The sequence below is a fragment of the Balaenoptera ricei genome, chromosome 14 (genome assembly GCF_028023285.1).
Source record: "Balaenoptera ricei isolate mBalRic1 chromosome 14, mBalRic1.hap2, whole genome shotgun sequence".
In the NCBI taxonomy this organism is placed as follows: domain Eukaryota; kingdom Metazoa; phylum Chordata; class Mammalia; order Artiodactyla; family Balaenopteridae; genus Balaenoptera; species Balaenoptera ricei.
The window spans coordinates 28,486,452-28,505,814 of NC_082652.1; the positions used below are offsets into that span (position 1 = coordinate 28,486,452).

Consider the following 19,363-nt stretch of genomic DNA (forward strand, 5'->3'; position numbering starts at 1 on the left):
ATCATTGCAACCTTTTTTAAAAGTCCCATATAAACTTTTTCTATTTTCTTATTTTAATTACATGTTTAATTGTGGACCCTCTATGTACCTTTCTTTGCTTATTTAAAATTATTTTAAAATTATTGTTTGAAATTACTCTAAAAAATTCTACAAAATCAGTATGAAGAATACTAAGTCAATATATTATTTCTTGGGATCAGTCAGTGCTTCTAAGATAAGCAGTAGAAAGCCTCTCCCAAAACACAGGCCTCTCAAAGTGGAAGGAGCTTCTGACCCTCAGACACACCATATTTCTATCCTAAAAGAAAACATTCCCTTTGTGAGAACGCAAACCTCTTCTCTTAACCAAAAAACAACATCCTTCCCGCTTCCCCAGGTCACTGCCTCCTAACCATCCCCAAACACAACCCAACTGAATGATACCAAGGTGAGCGGGAGGGACTTACAGCTGAAGATGCCCGGAGGTGGATGTTCAGTCACCAGGAGACAGTTTTCTTCATCACTGTTGTCCCCACAGTCGTTCTGTTGGTTACAGACCAGTGAACCAAGATACAAGCATTGCCCGCTGGTGCAGGTGAATTTGCACTCTGAAAAAGCACAATATAAAGCATGCAGTTGTCAATGCCAGCCTGATGCTCTTCAGCTGCTACTTCTCCTTCCCTATCTGTGTGCCGTGATGGTCTGGGCACTCAGTCTACCTGGAAAGCCCAGGGAACAGAACGCAGACAGGGACTCTTTCGTTAAGAGCTCAGGGGCACTCGGGGCCTGCCACACCTCACTCATCCCACGCCTCTGACCCACAAAATAGTAACATGATGTGCCCAGCAAGTCATGACTATGGGACTCTTCCTTTGCTTGAAAAAATCCTTGGCGGTTTTCCCCGCCACCAAGGATGAGGGAGCTAGTGCAGCAGCAGCCCGGGCGGCAGCAGGACTCAGGAGCTCAGGCTGGACAAAAGGAGTCTCATACATTTTATTTCCAACTTGTCACTGGATGTTGTGAGGCTCTGGGCAAAACATTTAACCTCACTGGTGTTCGTTCATCTCATGCCTAAGAAGAACCAGGTTTATTACCAGGCAGGGGCAGCACTGACTTTATAACATAAAACATGGGAACACAACGTGTGCCCTCTGCTGAGAAGCATCCATACCAAGGGCCCCGTAAGTGACTTAAAGAACAGGATGGAGCCCAACCCAATGCCTGTAGGCTTCACTGAGCATGGGATGTCTGCAACCTGTGCAAATCAGTATTTGAAAATGGAATTTACTTGTGTAAGACAAAATAAATTTGCAAACTTAACACATTACTATAAATTTAAGCAATTAAGGATAAAGGAAATTACACAATTACATACACATGGGCGCATAAACATCTATGTATATCTTACATCGACTATCACCCTAATACTGACCGAGAGCTTTTCCCTAGGAGCATCCACAGAAGCTGGTGGGATTCACACAGGACATCCCACTCAGTGAGCAGCCAGTAGAAAAAACCTCACAGAAAGCGACCAGGACCCCCACTGACACTGACCATCACAGCCTCTTCATTTCTCCTTGGTTTTGTCTGTCTAGAACATGGGTGGCAGGTCCTTTCCACTCTAAAATTCCATTATTCAAATAAATAATAAAAGGCTAGACATCAGCACACAAGACCTCCATCCACTATGCTAATGACACAGAGGGGCTGCAAAGAGAACCCCTTGTCTGCAGTAAAGAGACAACTTAAATCCTCAGTATTTCTGCAACCCATTATGAAAGTGCCATCACAATTCTCTGTGTTCACATCTTCCTAACAGAGTCTAGAAAGAGACAACAACCAAAGCCTTGACCTAGTTCAGACCCACACGTGAACACCCCCCAAATGCACATCCAGAGCTGGTGACTGGCTGCAACGTACAGGTGAAAACTCCGTGTGCTGACTGTGAACCAGGCCACATGGCAGGAGCTCTGCTGAAGCCCAACTCTGCTGCCATAAGCGGCACAGACTCAAATCCAGCTGCTTGAAATTACATTGATGAAGTGACTTTTTTTTTTTTTAACTTAATGGAGAAAATGGATGTCAAGGAAAGAATTTATCTTCCTTTCCAAAAGAAATATTGGAGTTTGGATTACTACCCAACATGAAAAGTACATTAGCCAAAAACAGTACTCCTGATGTTGCTGAAACAGTGATTGGAAAGAAGGGAACACTAACCTAAACTGAATCAAACTCCAAGTAAAAAGTTAAGCACCACTGCGGTTTGAAAGGATCCCAGGTTAAACTCCCATGTTCAAGTTCGTGTGGAACTTTAAACGAGCGCAGAAATGAAACCACATCCACACTTCACTCTGATCTCAGCTTGTTTAAAGGAGACCCTGTCTAGAGTAACAAAATATTTTCAAGGAAATGAATTATGTGATTCAGTTATTCACACAAGCAGTATTTTAGCTCCTTCTGTGTTCAGTGCCAGGCCCAGAGACACAGAAACACAGAGATGAAAGAGCAAGCCCTCTTCAAAGGACTACAACACGAACTTTTGTAAATGTGAGCAGCAACTAACACACGTGCTCACTCCTTCCGAGGATCCATTTTCCTTCTTTATGTCCCTCACAGTGACACCGCTGCCCAGCGAGGAACGGGCCCTTGGTGAGTCACCTGTTTGTTGAATAAACATATGACCTCATCTGAGCCTCATAAGAACCCTGTGAAATTATTAGGGTTGATACTATTATTCCCATTTTACAGATGAGGAAATTAAGACTCAGATTAAGTGACCTGCCCATAATTAAACTGCGAATAAATGGCAAAATGCAGACATGTGTCCAGATCCTCCACCTCTGGTCTCAGGCTCTCTAATTGCTGCCTCTCAGTTTCCAAATCTGTTTTCATGAATGTGTAAAATTCATTTGTAATGAGGATGACATGTATGTAACAAAGTTCTCAAAACAGTTTATCTTAAGTAGGCTTAACATTACTCAGAATGCATTAAAAAGGCTTGTGCTACTGATGTGCTTAGGAAGCTTTTAGTTCTTAGATAATGGAAATACCAACATCAACCCACTGAATTTCAATTCCATAATATCTAAATATTCTCAATGGTGAGTCATTAGCTGAATATCAAACTAAAAATCTCTCCATCTCATGGCCACTTGAATCAAAACAACTGAATTGAAATTTTGCACCAACTTTGGCTTCTTGATATATTTAGAAATCTGCTATAATGTTATTAAGTGTTAAAGATTAATGCTAAAGCTGGAATGAAACTGCAGACCAGAGTCAAACGCCTGTCCAAGGTAACCTAACTGTACTGATAGAGGCAGGCTTCCAACTCAGTCCTGACTCACCCTGCAAGACCATCTCTACCATACTTTCTACCCCAAAGCCCAGTGTGTTCAGACATTAGGGGTGGTCCCTAATAACTAGGTTATTGTGATAGTTCAAACAAACTAAGAACCCCAAATGAGAGGCTCTAACCATGGCCACCTATGGAATCCCTGGGCCGATGTTTCAACACCAGCCTGGACCACCATGCTCCCTGGCGTGAGGTGTGGCCTGGATAGTGGGGGGTTCCTAGGGATCCTTAGACTGATTCTGATGGGCAGCCAAGAAAAGCCACTGCATCGTGAGAAGCAGAGAACTCATTCATATGAAGCCCTCACTCTAGCTAATAGTATTGTGTAGCTAGTATTGGAATGTTTAGTTGGTATTTGCTAATTTACTTAAAAAAAAAACAAAAAAAAACTAATGTCTTAAAATGGGCAGGTATTTTGACGACTCCTGGATATAGGGCCTGGTTGCTATAACTTTGTACTGTCGATGGGATATTTCAGAAACTTTGGGACGACAGGTATGACCCGCAAACTACATTTTGACACGCTACAAAGCCAGGAAACATCCTCAATGAAATAAAACAAGTCAGAGAAAGAAGACAGAAGAATTTTTCCAAATGTTTTCTTTTATCTTGTCCATTCTTTGTGGAACTTGTTGAGTATTCCTGCTAAGCAAGAAGTTGAAGGAAATCAAAGACTGTTAACATCAGAAACATTTTGGTTACAAATTCATGGTGATTTCAGATGTATAATATTGGAATAGAATATAGAATCAACAACCAGGAACCAGTTTTTCCTGCAAGAGCTATATATTTAATTTTAAAATTTGTAATATTTAAATAATTCCTCTTCTTTAAAGTCAGGGTTTTTTAGGTAAAGAAAATGGCATCCCCTTTTGCCATAATTCTCTATTTGATTTTTTATTTAAAAAAACCTAGAATCAGCAATAGATTTTAGGATCACTTTATTTGCTTTTAGTAATACAGAATTTTCTCCATATTTGGAGAATTCTTTAGTTTCTCTACATTCCTACATAAAGCTTCTGATGAATTTCAGTGACTTTGAATTGTCACAGATTCATAAAATTCTAATGCTGAGAAGGTCCTAGAGACACAGTGGACCGCCCTCTCAGGTCACAGATGAGAGAATTCCTGACTCACCCAAAGTCAGGGAACAAACCTCCTGTAATGGAACTTAACACCCACAATTTCTATCGAATTTGGGGAAAAACACTTTTTGTCCTAAATGTCATTCCTATTAGGTACAAACTAATACTAACCATTTGGAGTATACCATGTGAAAAAGGAGAAAGGAAAAGAATGATTATGAGAATTTCCTTTGTTACCTCTGAATTTTATTACCTTTGAAAAAAACAAGCAATTTTAAGAGCCCTGAAAGCAGGAAAGAAATGGAATATCCTAGAGTGGTCTGTGAATTCCAAACTTTTACACACACAAAAAAAAACTATATTAAAAAAAATTTTTAAGGACCAGTAGCTTAACAATTTGAATATTCTAAAACTAAACTTGGACAGGGGTAAATACTCAATCTTGACTTGCAGGAGAACAAATCTGCATCTCAGAGGCCAAAGTTAATCCACTTGGTAGAGTCAACATTCTATTAGTTAAAAGGCAAAAAAAAAGGTACTTGAAAGTTGCTAAGAGTAAATCTTAAATGTTCTCACCACAAAAAAAGAAATAGTAATTAGGTGACATGATGCAGGCGTCAGCTAACCACTGTGGTCTTCATTTTGCAGTATACACGTGTGTCAAATCACGTTGTCCATCTTAAACTTACACAATGTTATGCATCAATCACATCTCTATAAAGCTGGGGGAAAAGGCAACAAAAAGTTGTTCTCAATTTTTCCTATGCCCTTTTTAAAGCCTTAGTTTTCACAGATATGACCTCAGTCACAAAGTAATGCATCACAACCGTAGAATCAGCCTCTTTTGTGAACAGGCAAAGCGGTCCATGGCAGCTATTTCTGTGAGAGTTCATACAGCACCATGGGCTCACTCAGCTCACATGTCCGTCACTCACACACCAGAAAACTGGGAATGATTCTGGCTCCAACATTTCTGATGTTAAATCTATAACTTGCTCTCAGTAATGGGGCCTTCTTAATATACTTACATTGTAGATAACAGAGACTAAACTTAGCTGCTAGGGACCTATAAGTGAAGGACTAATAAGGTTCTAAAATTAGCACAAATAATTTTACCACAACCAATATAAGTTTATATTTCCTACTATCACGATGACAATACTTTTATTGATATATTCATACACTGCCTACTCCCCTGCAAGGCACAATATTATCTACCATAAAAGCAAAGTTCCACAGAAATGAAAACAGTGAGTAAAAGACAAAAACCACGAACCTAGAAATGCAGGGGACGGAGGAAACCTGTGACCGTAGAGAGCTCTAGTGACCAGCCACTAAATCCAGCTCCAAGCAAAGGGGCTGCCGCGGACCAGTGGAGACCAGAGGCCTGGCGGCGAGCGCTCGCTGGCCCACAGCAGGAGGTGCTGCAGTCAGTCAGAAACAGACTTTCTCCTGCTTCTCAGACCTGAGAGGATCAGTCACTCTTCTTATTACAGAGCGCCGTACAACAACACGGAGGCCACCTCGACACCAACTTTGTCCAAAAAGGGAAAAGGGCTCCTCAGATTGTTCTTTCCTGTGTGACCTCCTGTGAGGCTGGAATATTAGACTGGTTTCTATTGAAGGAGCCAGAATGACAGGGTCCAGAAAGTAGCGATTTAGCAAATTACGAAGATAAAGCTTCGAGACTCTTCAGAAATGAAAAGTTAATCCTTAGGGCTATTCATCTCAAATGTCAGCTTTTGACAGCATGTGAATGGCAGAAGGATGATAAATGCATGTTCTTCTGCAACATTTTTCAACACAAGGAATACATTTTGAGTAACCGGTAAGAGACTCAATATCTCACATAACATCAACACTGATCTCCACGCACATCTGAGGAAAGAGGTCTGAGACACTGTGGGTGCCTCACCTGGCATCACACGGTGACCTGAGCAGCACACCGAAGGCCAAACGTAAAGACTGCGCATCACTAACAACGTGCTCCCCTCACTCAAAGACGGTGCTGACTTTGCCGGTCATAAATTTGAAACAAAGGAGAATTTAATTTGAAGGTTTACATTCTATGTAATGAATTAAATTAACAAGCACTTAATAAAAGTCGTCGTATCTTAAGTGGTGCTATTGAAACCATAGTTGTCCTCCAGAAAGATGACTGTGACATGATAAAAGGACATTTGCCCATATAGTAAGATTAACAGAGAAGAATCTCCCATCAAAGACAGTAATAAAATTTTTTTAAACTCAATCCATTTTATGATGTGGCTTATCGCTCTCACTATGGTGCTGAAAACATTTTTAATGTGTCTAAAATTCTCTAACAACCATGAGGGAAAAACGTGCCTTTAAAAGTCCAAGGTACTTTGGCTTTAGACTTCCAGTCTTAAAATTATCCTTTAGAGCAGCTTGAAAAAATTACCCAACTTTCATCAAAGCACGATCAGGTATTTTAAAAGTCAGTAAAAGTCCTCTAGGACTTGAATTGGCAAATAGCACTATTTCTTTTCTATGTTTAAAGGCACTGAATGAATGAATTCTTTTCTGCGTTTTTCTGTATATAAAATGCAAAGAGGGGTTCTCAATTAGCTTCTTAGAACAGTACTGGAAGCAGGTAAGAACCACCTTAAAATACTCTGCGGAACAAAAAGGTGTATCAATATACACAATGCACATGGGAAAATACTTTGAAAAGACGCTGAGCAAAATACAAACAATGATACCTCTGGGTGCTGGGATCATTAGTAATTTGTAGTTCCTTGTGAGAGTTTTATGTATGATTTTATAATCAGGAAAATAAAAAGCCTATTTTAAGGAGGGAAATCTCTGTGAAAACCAAATATTTGTAGAACTCTAAATCCACCATAATGAAGTACCTAACTCCCCACGACGTCATCCAAACAGAAATCCAGACATACAGCTACAGCCCCACTATCTCAGTCACATTTCAGCACGAAGCACATGTGGGACACCCCCACGGGCGTAGCAGCAGTAACAGCACACACACACCAGCTGGCAGTTCCCGCCTGAGGACCTGCTGGGGGAGCTCTGAGGGGCGTGGGGCCAGTCCCGTAGAGCCACAGCCCACGATGTGGAAGTAAGGCTGAGGGCCAGATGTGCGGTCATGAAGCGCCCTGGACACCCTGCTGAGGACCAGGCCCAGTGCTCCATCTACAGGCTTTAAGTAAAGGCCTCTGAACAGGATGTAACCGCACAGCCCTGAGCATTTAATGCACACCTGTAAAGATTAACCCTGCACACTCTGCTCACTACAGCTCCACGGAGCAGCAACAAGAGTTCTAAGCTGTCCAGTGACATACACGTTTCAGGTGCACGGCCATGAGGACCACACCCAGCCTGCAGGACCCACCTAGACGGATGCACAGGTGTTTACGGCACAAACGTGGACCCCAAGGGGGAACCACAGGGGTGAAAGGGTGGGATCGATTCTCAGGTACTGCAACCGCTGAGCCTCGGGACTCTTCCCCTCAAGCCACTCTTTCATTCATTCTTTCACTCAAGAGTCCTGCACTGCTCTAGTGAGGAGCATGGCCACAGGTGCCAAGGACAGAATAGACAGTCCATTGTCCTAAGACTCAGGAAACTGGCTTCTCCTCCAGCTCTTAAACTAAATATTGTGTTTATCCTCAGGCAAGAACAAGAATCTTAACCTCTAAACTGCTTCCTGGTAAATGCGGTACCTGGATTAAAGCAGTAGTTCTGCATCTTTCCCTGACAGCCCCAGGGACCCCTTGAGGACTCAGGGTCTCCAGCAGGAGGTGGGTTGCAGGGTCAGTGAGGACTCCCTGCAGGATTGCTAAATCTGTGTGCAGGGTAGCTTTCTGTGCGATTCCACTGGAAAACAGCATCCCCCAGCTAAAAAACCTGAAAGCTACCTACTGCCTTACATTCTAAAAGTCCTTTCATTTCTTAGAATCCATGATTCAACAGAATTTTAAGAAAGAAATTTTAAAGAATGAAATTCTACTTGAGCCCTTTGGTACTTCTGTTGCCCACTCTTGATTATTCTAATGATTATCCAAATAACAGGTGCTTTTAAAAGTTTCTGAGTTCTGGACATTTGGATACACACTGAGTATCAATACCACCTCTAGGGGATCCTTCACATCAGCTTTACAAACATGCTATAACCTCCCCCATCTTTAAAATAAAAATGCTTTGGGCCCCACTCTCCATGTCTCCACTCCCAAGGCTCAAGCCTGTAGCTGTGCAGGCCTTGGCCCCATCACTGCGCACCCCCTATCACTGCGTCAAAACTGCTTCTCCAGGCCGCGAATGACCTCCATGTCATTAACTCCAGTGCGGCCACGCAGGCCGCATCTCACTAGACCCGCCTTTGACAGCCGGCCACCCCTACAGCCCGGAACCAAGTGCTTGGTGGGTCCAAGGACACGTTCCCCCCTCACCGATCCCCCTCCCTCCCTGACTTGCTGCCCTCTTGTCTCGGCCATACACCCAGGCCCTGTGGTCTCAAGCCATCCAGCCTCTCCATGCCGACGACCACATGTCACCATCCCTCCAGTCACCTGTTGGCATCTCCAGGTGGTGTAACACACCTGAACTCACCACAGCCAAGCCCAAAGCACCATCTTCCCGTGCCAGCTGGCTCTGCTCACAACCCCCCATGTCTCGAGGACACATCCTCCCAGCTGCTCAGGGAACAACAGTGCAGTCACCTGTGACTCTTTCCTTTCTCTAATCCAGTAAGAAATTCTGTTAGCTTCACCTTCAAAATATGTCTGGAAACCGGCCCCTTCCCACCATCTCACTACAGTCACCCTGGTCTAAGGGCCATCACCGCTTACCTGGATGACCCCAACAGTTTCCTGACCAGCCCCCCAGCTGCTCCCCGTATCCTTCCCACCAGAGTCTGGTCCCGAGAGGGCACCCAGGACGACTCTGCTCAAAACTCTCAAATGGCTTCTTCTATTTCACTGAGAGGGAAAATCAGGGTCCCTACAATGAACCCCACACAACCCCCCATCAACAGGCCCCATCCACTCCCTGGCCTCTCCTGTCCCTGAGTTGGCCCTGGGCACACGGGCCTCCTCGCTGTCCCTTGAACACACCCGGCTCACTCAGGCTCGCTGTTCCTCTGCCTGGAACACTCTCTCCCGAGGAATCTGCTATGCTAACTCCCTCACTTCCATCAGGCCCGCGCTCAGACGTCACATCTCTGTGGGCTTTTCTCTGACCACTCTGCTTAAAGTTGGATCCCCTCCCCAAGACCTCACCCCCACTCCTGGCCCTTCCTATCCTGCTTTCCTGCTGGATTTTTCTCCACAGCTCTCTATTTCCATCTAACATTACATCTAATGACATGCGTAACATTTCTTACCTTTTTTTCCCACTAGAACATGAGGGCGGGTAGGGATTTTTGTCTGCCTGGTTTTACTGATGAATTCCCAGAGTCTGAACAGGGCCTGGTATACAGTAAGCATTCAATAAGTATTCGTTAAATAAATCAATGAGTAGAAGTAAAAGCTTGTCGGGAAGTTCTTCCAGGAACCACAATTTACTACTGCTATCCCTTTGGTGAGAAAAGTTTTCTCTGCACATATATCCTCAATAGGGAGGGGTGTGTGTGTGTGTGTGTGTGTGTGTGTGTGTGTGTGTGTATATATATATATATATATATATATATATATATATATATACACATATGAAAAATGAGGTAGAAAGAAGACAAAAAGATGAAAATAAAATTCAAATCTATCATTAGCAAATTACACGAGAATTTTTAAAGCAAAGGGTTAGTTAAAATTATTAGCCAAAATAGATCTTTAATTACCTGTGGTCTTCATTGATGGAAACAATCTCTCTCTAGTTGTCAATGTCATAAACGTTTAGGCTTTTTCCCATCTGTTCCTTCCCCGTCCTCTGGCCTAATTCCTAAATCACGGAGTTCCCTCTCAGGGCAACCCGTGTGTTCTGGCTGAAGCACTGGCCTGTCCACCCAGGAAGGAGCAGCCCCTCGCACACAGCTGCCAGCACCCTGAGAGAGAGTTGGGCGTGGGCACCGACCCCCCCGCGTGTCTTACTTTTTAATTGCCACAAACAGGCTCGGGGGCCGGGGAGCAAGGCAGGTGTTTAGGATTCACAGCATTGCTGACCCTGCGTCATCCTCAAGGTGATCCCACCTAGCTATTTTTATTATTTGGGTGAAAACCACCTCAACTTCTTGCCTTGAGCCTTCTTGCCTTGAGCCTCCCATGGCTGTCTGCCTGGGGTCCTCCAGCTGCCATCAAATTCGCCCTTTACGAATTTCCCTTCTTGAAAATGTCCACCTTTGGAGAACTCCACAGAATCAGACCTGGCTGCCCAAGTGCTGCATGAACCCCTGTGTTCCCTGCCACCTGAAGCCAACCCAAACAAGGTGTGCGGTGGTATCCTCGTGCTTTCCGATGGACAGCATGGCGCTCTACTGCGAGGAGAACTCCCCTGCCCCGTTTTGTCTTATTTCCCCTACTGGTTCCTTAGAAGCCCTTCTTTGTCCCCTCAGATAAACTTCCTACTTCAGGCCTTATTCAGCCCTCCTGTCCCCCAGAAGAAGCTGATGGCTGCATATTCTTGATGGCGCCCTACCCAGCCAAGTCCCCAAGCTCTCCCACCACACACGGCCCTCAGGGATGTTGGTAGACAGAGCTGTCCCTTCGTCCCCCAAGGGAGACCTTCAAATACTGAAAATAATGGCCTTTGGTTTCCATAACTAATCAAACTCCAGGTCAGGGATCAGTGTGGGTGAGAAGCCATTGCCATACTCCCCGAATGCCACACGTTAGAGGGAAGAGGCTCCCTCTGGCCCTGCACTCCACCCCCCCTTCCCATGCTCACTGCTTTACTGGAGAAAACGGTCTATGTCTGATGATCTAGTCCAGTTAGAATCCCACATTCACAAGGACAAGACTTTTGTGCCCTGAACATGCTCATCTGAGGCCTTTCATAAAGAAGTTTTTTTTTTACAGCACCGTGGGCCAATCTAGGATTTCCAGAACCCCTCTGCCTGTCTCCCCAGTAACCAGAGAGACTGCTTCTGGTAGAAGACGTAGGAGACTTCAGAACAATCTGACTAATAATCAGGACCAGGGTCTTAAACCCACCCTCCCCAATGGAGAGCACGTGCTGGTAACATTCTTACCTTCTGAAATTAACAGCCCACCTGACTTTCTGCTCACCTCTCCCGATGGCACACCAGCAGGGGGCCTGTTCCATGGGTGGTGTGACGACACCCAGGACCCAGAGCTCTGGGCATCCTGATGCTCTTGGTCATCTGGTCTCAAATCTCCTCCTGTCGACCGCCCTCTTGGATCTGTGATCCCATCCCAGGCTGTCACCACGCTCCACCTTCACCCGGCTTCCCTGCTGGCCCCCTTGTGACAGGACGGGCCTCAAACACCTCTATGCCCAACTCCAGGGACCCACTCACTGCTGCTATGGCTCAGCCCCGATCAGCTGAACTGGTCACCAGAGCAGTTCCCAGTGACCCCTAAGTGTGGAAGCATGACCACCCACCCCTGTGTAGACAACACACGTCTGTCCTCACTCCAGCCTCGACGCTCCCACTGAAGCAAGCCCTTTCCATCCTGTTCTGTCCTTAATGCAGACAGAATAGCTGGTCCAGACTGAAAACTCCTCCCTCGAACACAGTTCCACTTTCTTATCTCCAGGCTCCAACCTGTCATACTGTCCACGTCACTGGAAGGAGCAAACACACTAAGCAGACACGGAGTCAGGGTCTAATTCTATTTTACAGCCAGTAGAGGAGGTCTTCCCAATACTTTTTCTGTAAACATGGTTATAAAACAGCAAGAAGAATTGACATGAAAAAGAGACAAATGTGGATAGAATCTGAGTCGTAAAACACACACTGAAAACAAATTCATTGAAAAAATACAAAACAAAGTAATTTTTCTTTATATTCAAGTATAACAAAGCACCCAGATTAAAAATATACCCCTTCTCACCTGTGTCCAAGACTCCCTATCTACGTTCCTTGCTTTATTTTTCTGTAACACTTAACACCTTTTAATAAATCCCATAATTAACCTTCTGTTTCGCTCACTGTCTCTCCTCACTAGAATATGAGTTCACCTCAATGTACATAGGGCATTTACTGTTTACTGTTACTTTCCTGAGGCCTAGAATGTCTGCATGTAACAAAGTTCTCAAAAAACATTTGGTGGGACTTCCCTGATGGCACAGTTGTTAAGAATCTGCCTGCCAATGCAGGGGACACGGGTTCGAGCCCTGGTCCGGGAAGATCCCACATGCCGCGGAGCAACTAAGCCCGTGTGCCACAACTACTGAGCCTGCGCTCTAGAGCCCGCAAGCCACAACTACTGAGCCCGCATGCCGCAACTACTGAAGCTCATGCACCCAGAGCCCGTGCTCCGCAATGAGAGAAGCCACTGCAAGGAGAAGCCCGCGCAGTGCAACGAAGGGTAGCCCCCGCTCGCCGCAACTAGAGAAAGCCCATGCACAGCAACGAAGACCCAACGCAGCCAAAAATAAAATAAGTATTTTTTTTAAAAAAACAGACTTTAATTATACATTTAAAACAATTTTTGGTGGATGAAGGAAAGTTTATTCTATCAAGTCAATTGTTATTTCTAAAACATAAATATGTCATCCCTTTACTTTAAACCTTCAGCACATAGTTCGTGTTAGCTGGGCATGTAAGAGCCTTCCTCCTGACATGGACCTGACCATCTTTCCAACCTTACTTTCCAGCTCCTTTACACATGCCCTGGAAGCCAGACACAGCAGAACACGAGGACGATCTTCAGCACACACAGCTCCTGTCACAGTGCCTTGGTGCACACTACTGCTCCTGCCTAGAGTGACTCACTCCCCCCACTTGACAAATGCTGATGACCTTTCAGCAAAAAAAAAAAAAAAAAAGGGGGGGGGGCCATGTCTGTGACACCTTCCCCAACCTCCCCACCCCATCCACAATTAAACACGGCTGCCTCTGTGTTCCCATGGCAATCTGTGCATCCCCCCAGTACAGAGTTTGTCACATGGCTGTCATTATTTCTCTATTTGTCTGTCTCACCCACGGAAAGACCTCTAGAGCCCAGAATACATGACATCATTGTACCCCCACCTCTAGCACAGCAGGTAATTAACAATTGCTTTGACTTAACGGAATCAAGAGCATGGGGGGCGGGGCAGAGAGAAGTGCACTTTGGGGTCAGTTTTCTTTCTTTCACCTGAAATCTGTCCTTCCACACAGACACACCAGGTAAAGAGAAGGGTGTCAAGAGAGCAGGATGTGCCCCATGCCACAACTTTCAGGCTGAACCAGCAGGGCCATTTGTCTTTGACAGTCTGAGGGGTCAGAGCTGTGTAATCACACAAACTAGCATCCACGCCTCCTCTGCACTTCGTGTCCAAACCAGGAGCCAAGAGACACTAGAAGGTAACTTAAGTGCATACGTGCGCACACAGGGGAGGACCCTGAGATAAACCAAATACGGACTCAGAACCAGGCAAAGCAAGATCACTGGCCAAAGGAAACCCGGAAGAAATGCCACACATAAGTGATTCAAACCACCACAAGGGCGTGACTCTCTCTCTGAGCCCACCCAATGTGTCTATCCACACGTACTCTTTTTCCTCCTAACAAACACTTTACTAATTTCAGTACTTTCTGCTTCTACGTGGAAATTCATTTCTACTCAGCTGATGGGCCAGGGCCTTGTCATTGGCCACTGGTTCCTGGTGGTCTAGTGGCTAGGATTCAGCACTCTCACTGCCACGGCCTGACTTCAGTCTCTGGCTAGGAACTGAAACTCTGCTTCAAGCTGCCATATGCCGAGGTCACCGAAGATCAGAACCAGAAGCCCCTTTCTAACTGTGGCTCTCCCCCTCCCCTACCAGTGGGAGCCCCATGGGACCAGGGCGCTGAGGTGTTTTTCGATAATGATGAATGTCTGATGAATAAAGGAATGGCCTGTCCTCCCCTGAGAACCACAACAGCAGGGCTGGAAGGAGCCCCTGAAGTTGTGCAACCCAACTCCCTCACTTCAGACATGAGGACTTTCAGGCCCAAAGAAGGGAGGAGCTGAACACGGTGAAACTGAACCAAACTGCCAGGCTCCAATCCCGGAGCGACCTTTCTCACCTGTGCAAGCTTGGGCAAGCTGGGTCACCTCTCTAGGTCACAGTCTGCATGCCTGGACAATACAGACCACAGTCTCCACCTCACAGGGATGTTTTAAGGATAAAATTATACAATTCATGTAAAGAACTTAGAAGACGCCCCAGATACACAATATTATACTTGAAATGAAGTTTGGGCCAAACCATGATCCAAAACTTTGATTTTTCCATGACCTCCAGGCTAACTGCTTTTCTACTTGGATCATCACTTATAATGCACAAACGTGGTAAAATGACACAAAGACTGAATATCAAAGCGTATATCCATGTTACCCATGTCTGTACACAGAGGTCCCTGCCCCACAACTTACATGTATTCCCAAATACCACTATAGCATATTATTTCCCCCAATAAAATGCAGCGAAGTATAACTGAAAATTTTAAGGGACCCCTTTAGATAATGATTCTATAAATAAAGCCCCAAGATAATTTATGAAGCTAATAAAACACATTCCACCTGAAACATTTATTGCAAGTTCATACTGTTGGCAACAAAAGTACATGAGGAAGTTTTTCTGCCATACAATCAAGCCACTACTGAATTCAATAATCTTTGCTTTCATTTATACAAAATTTCTATTTTCTGGTCTTGAGACCCATACAGAGTCTGAAGGCAGCAGGGCTGGACTGAGAGCCCCGAGGTGGGAGTCACGTGTGACTGGCTTGCACACCATCTCTGGCCCACGAATAGATGCTTCTGAAACCAAACTGCTGTCTGGCAGGCGATGCCGGCAAACCATGCTCAAAATGCGTGTTCGTCAGCCGCTGTTAAACTCTGAACCTGGCACACCAAAGGTGGCTTAGGGGCCTCAACGTGCAATGCACAGGAGTTCAGCTTACTCTAAAGCTGACCACATTAGCCCTGAGGGCTCTCCACAGGGACAAGGGCCTGCAATGAAAGACCCAGAACCATAAGACACGAGGCTGGGGACAGAGAAAATATGAGAAGACATCCAGAGCAGCAATGGAAGACGCAGTTTTAAGGGCCCTTCAGGCACAAAGAATGATCTGGAAGAGGCCTGTCTCAGGCCAGGTCCCACGGCGTGAGCCTCCATGTCCCATGTGGCAAGTCAGACGGAGCACAGGGCCTGTGAGTCACTGGCACCAGGTGACTGGAACCAATAAAGATGGCACCGAGCTGGCCCCTGGAGGCGAGTGCCCAGGCAGGGGTGCAGTCCTGGCACAGGCTCAGTGGCCAGGAATGGAGAGTACCATGGAGCCTGCCCCCCGCATCACGAGCACCCCCAGGGCTGGGCTGGGCGGCGCAGGAGAGACTCACAGGGAAGAGGCTACAGAGGGGGTGGGACAAACCTGTGAGGGTCTCGGGTGACCAGCAGGTGTGCCAGGGCTCAGCGTGGACACAGGACTCCTAACCGTCAGGGAAGCCAGGACTCCAGGACTACCGATGCTTAAACAGAGGTGAGCTGAGATCTGCGAAGGCCTCTCACCTCCGAGGCCTCTCTTCCTCAGTGGGTGAGCGTGGTCGAGCAACACAGACCAGGCCAGTGGCATCAGGATTTGGCATGTTGTAAAACGTACAGTAAAGAAGGTAGATAAAAGGAAACACACAAAAAATTACCTACAATAAATGAATTGAGCTAAAAGGAATCCTGACACCGCCAGGCAACTGCAAAGAGGGCATGATTTTGTGTGGTTTGAAATATTTCAAACCATCAAATCATTAAATTATTTGCAAATAAAGAGATATGTTTAGGCCATCATGCCAAAGTAGAAAAAATGGTTTGTGGCCAGCTGCATTCCTGTCATTTGGCCCGGGAGCGGTCCTCTGACCTCTGACTAGCCAGTTACACCAAAGGAGGGTGACCATGGACAGAGACGCTGGCACAGCCCCTTCCCGGGGATGGAGGAGGGCGAGTGGAGACACCTGTGCAGCCCATTGCAGGGTTAACGCAATGCCTCAGCACTGCCAGAGTGCTGCAGAAACTGGGTCAAAACTACCCAAGACAACCCCACCACCCTCAATAAACCCACTGTTACCAGGAGGGGGACGTGGCATTTTCCTGTAAGCTAGATTACGTGTATGTCTCTAATAAAAATGAAACTAGAGCAGCTGTGGAACCACACTCAGGTCGGCCTTCATGGTAAGCAGGTGATGTACAGCAGTGATGCACAGTAACACATGCGTTTAAAACAAGCCTGGGTGCCGTCCACAGAGCTCTCTCCCACACTTGTTCTCAGACTCTCCAACAACCTCTTCAGAGGAAAAACAGTCAGAGGAGAGTCTTTAAAATCCACAGCACCACGAGCTTTGTTTATTATCCTCCGCAGTGCGTCAGACCACGTTAAATTTATGGGCCACATGAAAGAGCAGAGGCCAACAGTCCTGGCCTGAAATTGCCATTAATAAACAGTCACTTGCTGTTATTGCTGAATCAGTGTCTGGGCTCCAAAGGTCAAGGACTCAAATCCACCTTCAATCGCTGCACCACCTGATCCTTAGCACCCTGACGATCATAACTCACCTCACAGACCGACAGCCTGGAGGACACGCACTTGGCCCTGTGAGCCACCTCCCACATGTCCCCTCGCCATGGCACGTGGGGACCGCACCTGAGGTCCCAGGGCAAGCAGGGGCAGGCGAGAGTCACTGGGGAGAGTGGCGGCTCTGTGGCTGGCTCTGCCCCAGCCCCACGCAAGTTTCCCCTTCGGGGCAGCAGGATGACTGAGCGCGTCTGGGGCTCCAGGGCGGGCAGGTCCAGCACTACAGGAAAGCACGCTCCCCAGAAAGCAAAGTCTCCATGTGCTCCCCAACGTGGGTGGACAACACAACAGTGCCCCGTCAACATACCATTCTGTCTGGGTTCTGCACGATGCCAGACCCTCCGTCGTCCCTGTAACAAAGAAAATGCCCTGCTGGCATTGCTCGCATCACCTCTTAATAAATATGGGTTTACAGGCCACTGTCATTTCAGAAAACCACAAAACCTCAGGACCATTTCCCAGTCAAGACACTCGATCCTCACCAGCTGGGGTCTCGAGGTCACCTGGGGGCTGGGGACTCGCCAGGTGTCAGTGGTCAGGAAGGCGGGTCTGTCTGGGTCCCAGTCAGACCACAGCATGAAATGTGCTGTACAACCAGAGGCGACTTTCTATCAGCCGCCATAAAGACACGTGAAATTGGTGTTTTGAAAGTTGCATAAGGATCATCACAAAACCTTCACTCAGTCCAAAGAAAAGGATTTAGGGAGGAATCATCTCTCACAATGAAGTGAACCGTCTGCTTTAGAGGAAAGAAAAGAAGTGTCAACGGGAGAGGGTCCAGGAGCACCTGGGTGCTCATGCCCACCCCGGCACAATGACACACCTTCCAGGTGGGCGAAGGCCAAACAGGTCAATGGTGAAACACTCACACACCCACACACCAACATTCTCTCACTCAAAGTAACTTTTGTGCCCATGGTACTGACATATGAGATAGAGAAAAAGACTTGTGGCTGAGATCAAGTTATTGTGACAGAGTTGTCTTTAAAGAGGTGGTGACACCCTCTCGTGAGCTTATAGCCTCCATTCTTTCAGAACATTGTATATACTAGTTAAGGCTATGGGTTTGGATACAAATTCCAACTCTGCCATCAACAAGCTGCACTGCACTGTCTCCTTAAGCCTCAGTTTTTTTCGTGAATGAAATACCTACTTATTAAGGTTGCTGCGAAGATTAAACAAAATACTATACATGCAGTGACCAGTACAGTGTCTGACCCATGGCACATGTACAATAAAATGGAAGCTAACAACATATTTGATATTATTATCATTATCATCACCTCAAAAAACAAGTTGGGAGCTACAGTTAAGACATCCATGCAATTTCCTCAGCGGTTCCCTCTGCATCAGGAGTGGCAGTACTATCCCTCATGAACGAGGCTGCTACATCACATCTACTTTTATATCAAATAAAAGTATGTCTTCACTAGGTTTCTCTCACACTACATTTTTCTTTCATTACTTTTATAACCCATATATTAGTGATTTCTGTTCTTTGCATGCATTTCTAAAATATTACAGACAACTGAAATGAACATTTCAATAGTTCCTGAATTTGTATAATTACTTAAAAAAAATCTAAACATAAATTTTGTTTTAATTAATTAATTGATTGATTTATTTTTGGCTACGTTCAGTCTTCGTTGCTGCGCACGAGCTTTCTCTAGTTGCAGCGAGCGGGGGCTACTCTTCGTTGCAGTGCAAGGGCTTCTCATTGTGGTGACTTGTCTTTGTTGCAGAGCACGGGCTCTAGGCACACGGGCTTCAGTAGTTGTGGCACGCGGGCTCAGTAATTGTGGCTCACAGGCTCTAGAGTGCAGGCTCAGTAGTTGTGGCGCACGGACTTAGTTGCTCCGCAGCATGTGGGATCTTCCTGGACCAGGGCTCGAACCCGTGTCCCCTGCATTGGCAGGCGGATTCTTAACCACTGTGCCACCAGGGAAGCTCCGTAAATTTAAAATAACAACTAAATGTAGATTTTTGGGAGAAAATCTTGCGAAGCAACAGTTCCCATGGACCATGCTCTGACAGGTGAGCACGTCCGTTGACTCACACCGTGACCAGCTCCATGCCCGGCACAGTGGACGCTCTCGGTGAACAAGCCAGGCCAGGGAGGGTGCCAATGCTGAGCCCAGGTCGAGGGCACAGGTCACCGCACCCCATGCCCTCAGACATCTGGACACGGCTCTAGGGGGCACAGCAAGCAGCGCAGATACAGAGCAAAGTGACAGCAAAGCTGCCTAAGACACAGAA

At 46.1% G+C, this 19,363-nt stretch overlaps 1 protein-coding gene across 1 annotated transcript in view; it reads right to left on the bottom strand.

The window, feature by feature from the left end:
• LDLRAD4 (low density lipoprotein receptor class A domain containing 4) overlaps positions 1-19,363 on the bottom strand; it is a 304,564-nt gene that overhangs the window by 114,404 nt on the left and 170,797 nt on the right. Inside the window, 1 exon segment of the mRNA XM_059895228.1 lies at positions 447-587. Coding sequence (XP_059751211.1) covers positions 447-587 — 141 coding nt within the window.